At 40.9% G+C, this 12,788-nt stretch overlaps 2 protein-coding genes across 3 annotated transcripts; both read right to left on the reverse strand.

The window, feature by feature from the left end:
• Positions 1-2,787: 2,787 nt before the first annotated feature.
• On the reverse strand, positions 2,788-4,516 carry LOC110922984. 2 transcript variants are annotated; one of them, XM_035990265.1, is made up of 5 exons: positions 4,278-4,495; positions 4,128-4,186; positions 3,476-3,514; positions 3,312-3,403; positions 2,788-3,188 (listed from the first exon to the last, which is right to left on the reverse strand). In XM_035990265.1, the coding sequence occupies exons 1-4, from the start codon at positions 4,452-4,454 to the stop codon at positions 3,358-3,360; spliced, it is 321 nt and encodes a 106-aa protein (XP_035846158.1). In that variant the 5' UTR covers positions 4,455-4,495; the 3' UTR covers positions 2,788-3,188; positions 3,312-3,357. The 2 variants fall into 2 exon arrangements, with proteins under 2 accessions (XP_035846158.1, XP_022022874.1); XM_022167182.2 differs by lacking the exons at positions 2,788-3,188; positions 3,312-3,403 and having other exon boundaries at positions 3,501-3,627; positions 4,278-4,516.
• Positions 4,517-9,183: 4,667 nt separating this feature from the next.
• Positions 9,184-10,346, reverse strand: LOC110923765 (mucin-2-like). The gene is made up of 2 exons (XM_022167827.1): positions 10,282-10,346; positions 9,184-9,931 (listed from the first exon to the last, which is right to left on the reverse strand). The coding sequence occupies exons 1-2, from the start codon at positions 10,344-10,346 to the stop codon at positions 9,184-9,186; spliced, it is 813 nt and encodes a 270-aa protein (XP_022023519.1).
• Between the last annotated feature and the right edge of the window lie 2,442 nt (positions 10,347-12,788).

Consider the following 12,788-nt stretch of genomic DNA (forward strand, 5'->3'; position numbering starts at 1 on the left):
GACCCTTGTGTCATTACTCCACTCCGACCCGAACCCAACTGAGCCCAACCTACTCCGCGTGTAATTTGATCAGACCTGGCCCAGTTATGGTAACAAGATAAGATTATAGGATCGGCCCACACCACTTGAGCCCATTCTGCTTGTTGTTGATTAATCATAACATCTACAACATGGATCACTCAAGCCCATGACATACTTTGCTTAGCATCACTTTGTGCATGCTTGGATCTCGACCCAGTCCTTGTACATCTCATGACTGGCCCATTTCATTTGTTGTTTGGCAATATAGTCAAGAGGCTACGTAACCTCTCTACAAAACATCAAGTTACAACAAACCCTACCCTCTTTCATCTTTTACGTACGGCTGTGGATACCCCCCCCCCCTTCGAAACATCATACATTAGATCGAGTTGATTGGTTAGTAAATTCTCATGTCTAAGTTGCATTAATAATCTTGTTTATGTGATGTGCATGATATAGAATTGTGATATTAGGGTTATGCTGAATATCGTATTAAACTTTCTGTTGGATTTAATCAAGTATTATGATGGTTGACTTGTATGTTAGTGTGTATTCAAACCCATGTTTCGATTTGTTATTATTAGATTAGGTGACAAAAACTAGTTGTTAATGATTTAATGGGCTTTTGCATGATAACAGGTCCTCGATGAATATAAGATTCATGTAATGTCAACTGATTTCGTAGTGTGTTTAGGGATTCTTGCACACCTTAAATAACCTACTTGACTACATTAATGATTAGAGTAGTAATAGTTAATGAAGATTAGAGATGAAATTATAACAAGAAACAGTTTTGCAAATCTAATTTGGTATAAATTGAATTGGATTGTATGCCTGATTAAATAAAAAGGAATGACATGTGATGTAATGTTGATTTTGATTAAATAAATTACTGATGATATTTTATGTTGAACATGATTATATGAAATAGTGATATATGAGTTACTGTTTTGGGTTATTAGAGGAACTATTAGTTGGGTTAGAAATTGCTATGATCATAATTCGTATGAGTGACAGGTATGACTTTGGTTTCATATTAATCATAACTAGGGGTTTTGCGTTAGAGGGTAAAGTGAATGGGACTTGGAATACGTTAATGTAATTGGGCTTCTCACTACATTCGGACCAAACTAAACATTCAGCCCACTCCATCGGAGATTGGGCCGCATCTTACGTATATTAGGTTTGGGCTGTGATTTGGAGTCGAGTCCATTATGGATAAGTATACTAATTTCGTGTATGATTGTGTTAGATATTTAAATGATAAGTCGTAGTTGAACCTATAACACATTGTACATGATTTATGGTAATTTTCGTGCCTGACAACGTGATCAACTTGGATGCAAACTTATTGTTGTATACATGTGAACATCGTAGGCTTAAACTAAATAGGTGTGATCAAGTAACTGGTCTTACCGAGCATACCAAGGTGAGTTCATCTCTTGAGCATGCGTCCTAGTGGTTGGGACAGTCAGTGGGTATCCCGGGGAGGGATAAGTCTTTTGGATAAAAACGGGAATGTTGGATAATATACTCATCCTATCACCTTTAAAGTCCCTCCGTGTTGTTTGGTTACCGGGGAGGTAACAATGTATTAGCTGGTAGCGCTACCTAGGTTTAGCAACCCCACCCCGTACCTGGGAGGACGGGTGTTGAATTAATGACCTAGTCATGACCAATGCTTTGATTGGAGCATTGGAGAAAGGGCAAAATAATCAGAAGCCGTCTTGTATTCAGCGTATTATCAACATTACTTTCGGATTTAAATTCAATGGATTAACTTAACACATGGTAACCAACATTTTCGTAAAATTATGAACTCACCAGGGTTGTCTGATACACTTGTTGCATGCTCGCAGGTCGTTAGATATCTTGGATTTGGGAACTTGCTGTCTGGAGTAGCTGGAGTGGTCATAGGTCGTCGACTGAAGGGATTCATGTGATTGATTTCTTGATACTATACATTGGTTTTGAAACTGTTTAACTGTGGTTTATCATTTGCTTCCGCTGAACATGTTGGTTTTCATCTAAACTTGTTAGTGGTATTTCCATTAATAATTGAGGATCCTATTTATAAACTTCTATGGGTTCAATGTAATTAGTGGCTCGTTATTGGTAAGTCACATGCCTAGCAGAGACACTCCCTAGGTGGCATTTTGGGGGTGTTACACCAGTGCCAATAATTTATTTAGTTTACGGCCCGTAACCACGTATGGGTTATGGTCTGTAAGCGTCACTCAGTGGCCAAAAATTGGCATGTTGACATAAATGGTCCCTCCACGACATTCTTCCATATGTTTTACATATTTAGTCCCTCTCACTAAACAACGTGACTTAAAATGAGAGTTTATCAGACACGTGTCATTATATCATTTGACACAAATTTCCGAGGTGTTACATCGGGTAAAAAAAACTTGTGGATTAAGCTTCTATGTGTCGCGCGGTCTTCAAGTCCTTGCCCACTGCATGCAGCGTGTTTGTTTGGCAGCCGAAGTTTGTTTTTTTACATAATGGCCCCTGAACTTTCATATGTTTGTCATTTTATGTTAAAAGTTTATATTTTAGGGGCTTTCAAGTATAGGAAGTGTACACATGAATATGTTACGTATTGTGCGTGTACGAGCGATAGTATGTATGTATAACAAGTTTCGGTTTTGCGTATAAACAATTATTTAACGATTGATTGCATATAACACAAGTATGATTGATATAAATACAATTTTCTTATTATGATCGAAGTCTCGGATTACAAGATTGGAAATGAAATACGAATACAACTTTCTATAAATATAAATGTAAATACAACTTTCTAAATATGGATTATACAGAAATGCTAAGCGTTACATGACCCATCAGTATTGTATTTCATTTCGTCTAAATATGGATTATACAGAAATGCTAAGCATTACATGACCCATCAGTATTGTATGCCATTTCGTCTAAATATGGATTATACAGAAATGCTAAGCATTACATGACCCATCAGTATTGTATGCCATTTCTTCTAAATATGGATTATACAAAAATGCTAAGCGTTACATGACCCATCAGTATTGTATGCCATTTTGTCCAGACATAACCAGGGGTTTCATAATCAATTTTTGAAGCTGGATCAACATCTAACCAAGCCTTGATCTTTCTATTCATAGCCGTTGAAAAGATATATACTATCAAGACAAACACTTCAAATTAGAAAGAAAGAAAAAAAAAGAATTTTCCATTTAAGTACTCAAAGATAAAACTGAGTTCAACAAGTTTGATGTTGAAGAAGAGCATACACTATCACATACCTGAATGTTATCTTTGCTATGCGGGCATATAGAACTAACAGGTGCGTCATGTCCAAGAAGAATAAGTTGGCACCTGTTTTAGCATCCTAAACCTGTATTAACCCATGACTTTTTTAAGCTTCACTTCAAAGCAGTTTGAAGCCGGTTCAGGTTAAAACCCTAACCCGATTTGTGCACCTCTAACTTCAACTACGTCTCTAGACCTGTTTATCAAAAAATGCAGCAATTAACCCCAAAGATACCCTAACCATCATCTTTATGGTTATGATCATCAGCCTTCAGGTTCTCCACACGGAGATGGCTTATGACCATTGCCCTAAAAATGAAATAACATAGAATGTTAAGCCCTTAAAATCAATGCCAATTTGATTAAAGTTTTCTGATTTGATACTTAGAAGTTGCTTGTGTTTTCGATGACAAGGGGATAGCCCCTACAAAATTTTATTAGTATAAACTTTGTACAACAAGTTGTATGTATATGAACTAAACCAATTGAAGATTTGTGTGTAACTGAAAAAACTTTTATTAAAACACCTACAGAAAGAATATCAATGTAACATATAGAAAACATATGAATCCTGATTAATTAACTTTACCAAAAAAATTATCCAAATTTTTCAGATTCGACTGAATCCCAACAAAGAGCGTTAAACCAAAAAAACAGCCAAAAGATTATGGTTCTTAATAATCACGAGGAATATCTTTGGTAAGATATGGGCGATTAGTAAATATAAACATCCTTAAGTTGCCATAGATCTAAAGGATAGCTTCTTGAAGCTCAACGAATTATATAGAATTTATACGATTAACAGCTACCTGAAACGAGATGGGTCTTCCGAAATCCGATGAGCAGTCAACGATCGTTCTTCAACACCCTACATGATGATACCGATTCTATGTTATGAAAACAAAAACAAAAACAAAAAAACTGAAATAAGACCATAACTAGTTTCTGATCAAACTCACCGATGATTTACCCAAATCGGGAGGCCAGATTTTTTTGAACTTGCACAAAAAAGCAGTAGCCATGTCTGACGGCTGCGGTGGTAGTCTGACAAACGAACAACAAGAGAGAGTAGAATTTATAATCGGGTTTACCCTACAATAATTATTTTGCATTCCACCCCCTCCACTTACTCCCATTTCTACATTTTACCGTTCATATCTTAAAGTAGTAATTTTATTTGCAAGTTTTTCTCACCTAACATCTTTTTTATACTAAATGAATTTAGATAAGATGGTGGAAAAGCCTTTCGTTATGCAAATGTGTCATTGTGTAAAAATCTTAAGGGAGTTGTTGAACCCAGTTTGTCAGGGCGTGGATGTGGGCGTTCAAAACCGCCCACCATCTGGTTTGAGGGAGGAGACCACTTATCATATTTTATGGGATTGTTGGGTAGCTAAATCCATTTGGTGGTCGATTATAGTTTGGTTTAAAATTCCATATCTAGATCGGGATCTCCTGATTCAACATATTCTTGGTTCGGGCGTTGGAGATGAAAGCTTCTAAGGATTAGAAGAAGATTATTGGAGCGGTTCTTTTGGTTGCGGCCTGGGAGATTTGGAAGTCAGGAACGGGAAGATCTTCAATAATCATCACATTTACTTCACATGACCGACAATCTAATCAAAGAGAATTTGTTTTTGGATTAAAATAGATTTAAGTATGACGACATTAATTAGGACAGGTGGTGCGAGTTTAATATCCATGATGTAATATTGTAACTGTCGGGGGTTGATTTCTTATTTTATATATAGAAGTTTCGCGGTTCAAAAAAGTGAATTTAGATAAGAGTCAATAAATGCAAAACATGAGTTTCACACTTTGGGTAAATTAAGGGTTTAAGTATTTGTTAAATAAACAACTCAATCTTTGGGAATTAATTATTTCACCGATGATAGCAATGTTAAGGCAATGGCGGATCCAACCCTAGTTTGTGGGTTCATATTAACCCATTTGGTTTGAAAAAAAAATGAAAAAAATGAAAAAAATGAAAAAAAATTAGTGAAAACCTTGTATGATTTGAAAAAAAAAATAGTGAGAATATATAAAACGAACCTACTAAAAAATTTTCTGGATCCGCCAGTTAAGGGAAAGTACATAATTCACACATGTTGTGATATAGTACGAATCATAAAAATATATACTAAATAACAATACTATGTACGTGTTAGGGGTATCGGATCAGAGTAGGCTCGAGCAGCAGCGGAACAAACACACACACACACTAGCAGAAAATAAAGAACACGAGAATTTACGTGGTTCGGTCAAGGTGACCTACGTCCACGGGTTGCAACTAGGGTTTTACTTTTATTAGATGCTCACAACTGTTTTCAGAATGACACAGACTACAGTTACATAATAGGTATTTATAGAACAAGATTAGGGTTTCCTACTTGGTCAACAAGTTAACTAAGTGGGCCTAATAACTAGGGCCGGCTAACCCTAACTAGGGCCGGCTAACCCTAATTAGGGCCGGCTACCCTAAAGCCTACGAACCCAACAATCTCCCACTCGGAGGCTTTGCATAGTCCACAAAGTGCATCCAAGAAACCCATCACCAGTAACTTCAGTAATCTTTACGTTCAAGTCTTCCCAGCCTCCAGTTCCAAGAACAAGCTAAGACTTCAGTCACATGCAAGCTACCTAGTTGCAACCACACCTCTCATCAAGTAACTGAGAGACCAGTTGAAGCTCCCACAAGCTCCAACCCAACAGTCTTATCAGACCCATTCTCTATCTCAACCGGCTTGCACCATCCACCAGCTCCAGAGATACACCGAGAATTAATATCACTCTCCACATTTTGCAAACTATTTCCAGGAGAGCTTTTTTCTTCAGTCGGAATCTTCGTCTTCAAAACCCAACGGTTCTTTGTGATTGTACCCGGAACACGACCTGTGCTCCCACTATCACCAAATCCCCTTACTAGCTTAAACTTAGACCCCCGACCACATTCAACTGACATCCCCAAAGCACCAGGATTCAAATTCGCAAATTGAACCCTCTTCCGCTTACTAGATTCAGTGAACCAGACTTTATGTTGGACAGGGACGGCTACTCCCTCAACAGGTATCTCAACTAGATACAATGATCCTCGTCTCCTCCCACAGGCAACAACAAGATTTCCATCAATCACCTTCCACTTCCCACCACCAAACTTAATATCTAGTCCCTGTTTATCCAGTTGACTAACAGAAATAAGTTTCTTCGTTAAACCTGGAATTACCCTGACGTTCTTTAAGTTCCATGTAGTGCCCAGTGGAGTCTTCAGATTGACATCTCCCATACCCGTAACATTAAGAACATGACCGTTAGCTAATCGTACCTTTCCAAAGTCTCCCTTTTTCAGATTCACCATCGTCTCCCCGCTGTGCATGGCGTGAAACGAAGAACCAGAATCCATAGCCCAAGAATCTATAGACTCTTCACAGCAAACCAGTACGTCACCGTCAGATTCATCTGACACAACAGTGTTTACATGCTGCTTACCATCCTCTTTCTTAGGATCAGGACACTCGTTTTTAAGATGCCCCTTTTCACCACAGTTCCAGCACCTCACATTCTTCCCAGCTTTAGACAAGCTTTTCCCACGACTCCTACTGCTTCTGTTATTACCTCTTCCCCTGCTAACACTGAACATACCAGAAGTAGATCATCCACCAGTGTTCCTCCGGCGAACGTCTTCACCCAAAACACTATCCCGGACCCGATCAAACTTCAAATTTCCAGTTCTAGCAGTTTCAGTGACCGTTGTCACAAATCCTGACCAACTATCAGGTAAGGAAGATAACAAAACCACAGCCTGAGTGTCATCATCCAACTTCATGCCCACAGTTGCTAACCTGGACAAAATTGAATTGACCTCGGTAATGTGATCAGCAACTGAACTGCGCTCGTTCATTCTCATATTAAACAGTTCCCTCATCAAGAACACCCTATTACCGGCAGACGGCTTCTCATACATATTTGACAGAGCTTCTAACATATCACGAGCAGTTGTTTCTTTCATGATATTAAATGCAACGCTCCTCGTCAAAGCCAATGTAATTTTACCTCTTGCCTTTTTGTCCTTTGAGTTCCAAATTGTCTCGGCAGCTTTATCCATTCCAGCAGGCTTTTGTTCCAGTACCACATCCAAATCGCATTCACCAAGCAACGCCTCTATTTGCATTCTCCACCATGCAAAATCAGTACCGTTGAACTTCTCGATTCGGAACTTCCCGTCTTCAGCCATAGCAAACGAGAAAACCAGAAAAAACCACAAGGAACCAAACAACCGAAACCCGAGCAACTTTCAATAAACCAGAAACCCGAAGTACCCGAACGAGCGACTTCTCTTGCAAACCCGAGCGTAAAATCAGCGAATAACCAGGTTCAAGAACCGAAACCCTAATCGCCAAACACCCCAAAACCACCAGATCTGCAACAGCAAACCCTACGGCGCAAACCCTAGGCCTTACGAGTCGTAACCAGAGAATAGGTACGGACGTAAACAAGTCAGCGGCGACGACAACAACAGCAGATCAAGATCTCTCGTCCAGTTCTCTTTCTCTCTCCTGCGATAACCGTGTGAACCGTGTATTTAACTGAACCTTTGGCTCTGATACCACTTGTTAGGGGTATCGGATCAGAGTAGGCTCGAGCGGCAGCGGAACAAACACACACACTAGCAGAAAATAAAGAACACGAGAATTTACGTGGTTTGGTCAAGGTGACCTACGTCCACGGGTTGCAACTAGGGTTTTACTTTTATTAGATGCTCACAACTGTTTTCAGAATGACACAGACTACAGTTACATAATAGGTATTTATAGAATAAGATTAGGGTTTCCTACTTGGTCAACAAGTTAACTAAGTGGGCCTAATAACTAGGGCCGGCTAACCCTAACTAGGGCCGGCTACCCTAAAGCCTACGAACCCAACAGTACGTTCAAAAGGCATACACACATAGTTAGCTTAATTTGTTTCTATGACTATTGTTCGAAAATCAATGTTACCAAGCATCCCGAGAAATGTTGATGAAATATCCAGTTTTGTAAAAAAAAAAATTGAAGAGAGCTTTAAGAGATCTTATAGTAAAATGTGGGTGTCAGTTTTTATTGGAGGTAGAAAGGTTTAGAGTTATTTATAGGTTTAATTTATAGTTACTTTTTTAGTAAAGGTGAGGCATCGACTCTTTTCCAATGGTCATAATCCGCCCCATGACAATGACTCGTGACACCTACCCACCCATCACGCCCCAGGAGCAGTGTTTCACCCTACCTTTTGGGCTAATGTGGTGGTAGACGTAAATGCATTAAACACAACTTCATAGTTAAAGAAAACCTAGGCAACTTTGATTTTTCAGATCCTCCAAAATCTCACATCAAATCATCCCTAGATGTTGACAACCCATAACTTTATTGTGTACTATGTGTAAATTAGTTGCCTTCATTCATATTTCCTTGTATTCTCTATGTGATATATCTTTAATGATCTCCTAAAAATATACCTAATATTAATAATAGATTTTTCAGCACACAACTGCGAGCTCATGGTTAGTATATCAAAAACAACAATGAATCTTAATGAAAAGAATGTAGTTAGCATTTTAAAAGAATGGTGCACCTAATGAAAAACATATGAAATGAGACAAAAATAAAAGTTCTAGCAATGTATGTTTCTAAAAGCCATGTGGTTATATACGGGCTATTAGGGTCTGTTTGGTATGGTGTAATAGAATACATAAGGAAATAGAATGGGTGAGGTAATGGAATGGACAAAGGAATGAAATGGATCATTACATTCCATAGTCTTGTTTGGTTACCGTGAAGGAAAGGAATAAATCATTACCTTGTTTTGTTTGGTAGGTAAGAAAAGATGAATGAATTAAATCGGCGATGGGTGGTGGCGGTGATCGGTGACGGCTAGTGGTGGTGGCAACGTTGCGTGGCGGTAGTCGGTGGTAGCGATGGTCGACGACGGTGGTCGGTGGGTGACGGTTGTTAGAAGTGGTAGCGGCGATGGCCGGGTTGGCAGTGGTCTGCGGTGGCAGCTGGCGACGATGGTGGTGGCGACGACGGTGGGTGGTGGTGGTCGACACTCGATGGTAGCGGGTGGAGAGGATGGTGGTGGTGGTGGTCGGCGGAGGGTGGCGGTAGTGGTCGGGTGGCGGTTGTCGGTGGTTGCGGGTGGCAGCGATGGTGGTCGATGGTGGTGGCGACGACGACGGTGGGTGGTGGTGGTCGACGGTAGCGGAAGGTGGCCGCGGGGGATGGTAGTGGTTGCTGGCGGAGGGTGGCTGTAGTGGTAGGTTGTGGTAGGTGGCGGCGATGGTGGTCGACGGTGGTGGCGACTGGTGGTGGCGGCGGCGACGACGATGGGTGGTGGTGGTCGACGGTAGCGGATGGTGGAAGCGGAGGATGGTGGTGGTGGTCGGAGGAGAGTGGCAGTAGTGATCGGGGTGGTAATGGTTTGCGATGGTGGGTGGCAGCGATGGTAGTCGATGGCGGTGGCGGCGGGCAGCGGTGGCGGCGGAGGACGGTGGTGGTGGTTGGCGTTGGTTGGTGGCGGGTTGTGACGACGGCAGGTGGTGGTGGTAGATGGTGGAGGTGATGGGCGGTGTTTGTGACGTAGGCTGAGAGAGGGAATGGAATGGAAAAGAAAACAGGGGGAGTGGATGGAATGAATTTGAGGGAGTGGAATGACTTATGTAATGGATGATTCCATTACGTTGACCAACCAAACACAATTTTTTTCATTCCCGCGCAATAGTTCATTCCATTCCACCTCTCATTTCTGCATACCAAACACTACCTTATAGATACACAAATTGTGCTTGGAATTTAAGGAAATGCATCATTTTTATGGCAGCTAAAGAATAATAGATATTCATAAAATTATTAGCATTGTGTGCATACGTTCACATAATTCCTTTTTGAAATACTATGATCAATTAAAAGTCGTTCTATAACCCAGGTCTGGAACGTTGTACAGTGAGGTGCAACCTCCAACAGCAACCCTAATCGCTTGGTATCCAACGTTGCACCCATTTTTGATATATAGGTTGCCCTCATGCGAGTTGTATAGTGAAGCACAACCTCTAACAAAAACCCTAATTACCATTTATGTTGACTATAACAAACCTCCTAAAATTTATTAGATAATCCCTGTACATCCTAAAATACACCCCGTATACGAGAAGTGGGCCCGAAATACCTTTAACTTAACTAAAATCAATATTTTAAGTCTGTCGCGTGGCGCGACAAACTACCCCTGGTCCGTCGCGAGGCGCGACAGCCTGGCCACCAGTCTTAACCCGGTGCTGCCACGTGTCGTCACGCGTGTCGAAGCTAGGGTCGAATCAGCCAATCTTGGGCCTACCCTAGCCTAGCTCGCGGGCTGCGAAAGCCTCCCTTGTCTGCGTCGCGGGGCGCTAGAGACCCCAGATCAGGCCCTATAAATAGCGAATTCGAGATTCAGTTTTCGTCGCTCAATTCTCACAACTCTCTCTCAATTTCTGAAGTATTAAAAGTAATTCCCGGGTATTATACCCCCTAATTAGCGAAGCTCTGCCTCGTTGTAAGTATTATAACCCCCGGTTACGTATTAGGTACGCTGCCCGATTGATCTAGTGCTCTGTAACGCATGTCGAGGCTCTGCCTGACTCAGTCGTTGGAGTTCTGTCTGGGGGAGGGTATAACTAATGTAAATTTGGGTTATTATACTAACGCGTGTGCGTTGTTTATTAATTAGATTATAACCAGGAAGTCACAAGCGAAATACCTAAATTAGCAATGTGAGTTAATCCTTCTTTTTGTAAATTGTTTTTACAAAACCTCAATTGTTTTAAATTATATTTAGCAGTGATTGAGTATTTGTATTCTACAATTATCGACGGTATGTTGGGGTTTTGTATACAAAATTTGTTACTACACTGTGAGTAGTAACATTACCACAAGTCAGGATTGAGAGTACCATGGGTGGTAATTAAAGTAGAGATAAACAAATGTAATTGCGAGATCGGCCTCAATGCTGTAAAATGATAAAACCTGTTTTGATTAAACTAGGATTCACTCGCCAGTATTTCTTGCTGATAAAATGTTTTCAAACGCGTTTCGGGTAGCAAAATATGAAAGCCAAATAGAAGCCAGCTGGAGAGCACTGAAGGCTTGGAAAAGTGGCTATAAAAGTTACCTAAATAAAGAAGAAGTTTTATTTCAATAAATTAGGGTTTATCCCTATAAACATGTTTGTAATGAAAACTTGGGTTTATCCCAATGTATTTACTATTATAAAAATATGGTGTTTTACTCTGATAAAATATTTCCTAACTACGGTCCTGATTAAATTTCCGCTGCCAAATTAATGATAAACACCGATACCACCATCTCTCTGAGTAGGCCGCGGCCGCCCGCCTTCCGTGGCAGGGGTCCGGGGTTGCGATAGAAGGTGGTATTAGAGCTACAGCCACTGATTTTAGCCACAGAAGTGTTCTGCTGACACCAAAATTTTACCCATTATGTTAGGAAATAATCTATGGGATTACGTGCATATCTGTATATTATTATTTTGTGTTATTTGACAATTTGTTAGTTTACAGTATGAGTGATCAAGGACCATCGAACGCCTATCGTCAACTTTCTAGTTCTCCTAGAGATGATGGAACTTCTTCCCAGACTACCCCCTCGGGGTATTCAGCTGACACAGAAGAGGGCATTTTCATATTTAAGGCACAATCCGAAAAACCATTCCCTACCAAAAAGAGAAGATGGTTCAGTCGGGGAGCACACGAGCGTAGGAAGAGAATGAGGAAGTTGAAGCAGCAACGAGCTTTAGCAGCAGCAAATAGAGAAATGAATGTCCAGACTCAAGACATACTCGATAGGCGATTAGCTAACTTTCACATATTAGCCCCGTATACGAGAAGTGGGCCCGAAATACCTTTAACTTAACTAAAATCAATATTTTAAGTCTGTCGCGTGGCGCGACAAACTACCCCTGGTCCGTCGCGAGGCGCGACAGCCTGGCCACCAGGCTTAACCCGGTGCTACCACGTGTCGTCACGCGTGTCGAAGCTAGGGTCGAATCAGCCAATCTTGGGCCTACCCTAGCCTAGCTCGCGGGCTACGAAAGCCTCCCTTGTCTGCGTCGCGGGGTGCTAGAGACCCCAGATCAGGCCCTATAAATAGCGAATTCGAGATTCAGTTTTCGTGGCTCAATTCTCACAACTCTCTCTCAATTTCTGAAGTATTAAAAGTAATTCCCGGGTATTATACCCCCTAATTAGCGAAGCTCTGCCTCGTTGTAAGTATTATAACCCCCGGTTACGTATTAGGTACGCTGCCCGATTGATCTAGTGCTCTGTAACGCATGTCGAGGCTCTGCCTGACTCAGTCGTTGGAGTTCTGTCTGGGGGAGGGTATAACTAATGTAAATTTGGGTTATTATACTAACGCGTGTGCGTTGTTTATTAATTAGATTATAACCAGGAA

Source organism: Helianthus annuus, chromosome 5 (assembly GCF_002127325.2).
Source record: "Helianthus annuus cultivar XRQ/B chromosome 5, HanXRQr2.0-SUNRISE, whole genome shotgun sequence".
Lineage (NCBI taxonomy): Eukaryota > Viridiplantae > Streptophyta > Magnoliopsida > Asterales > Asteraceae > Helianthus > Helianthus annuus.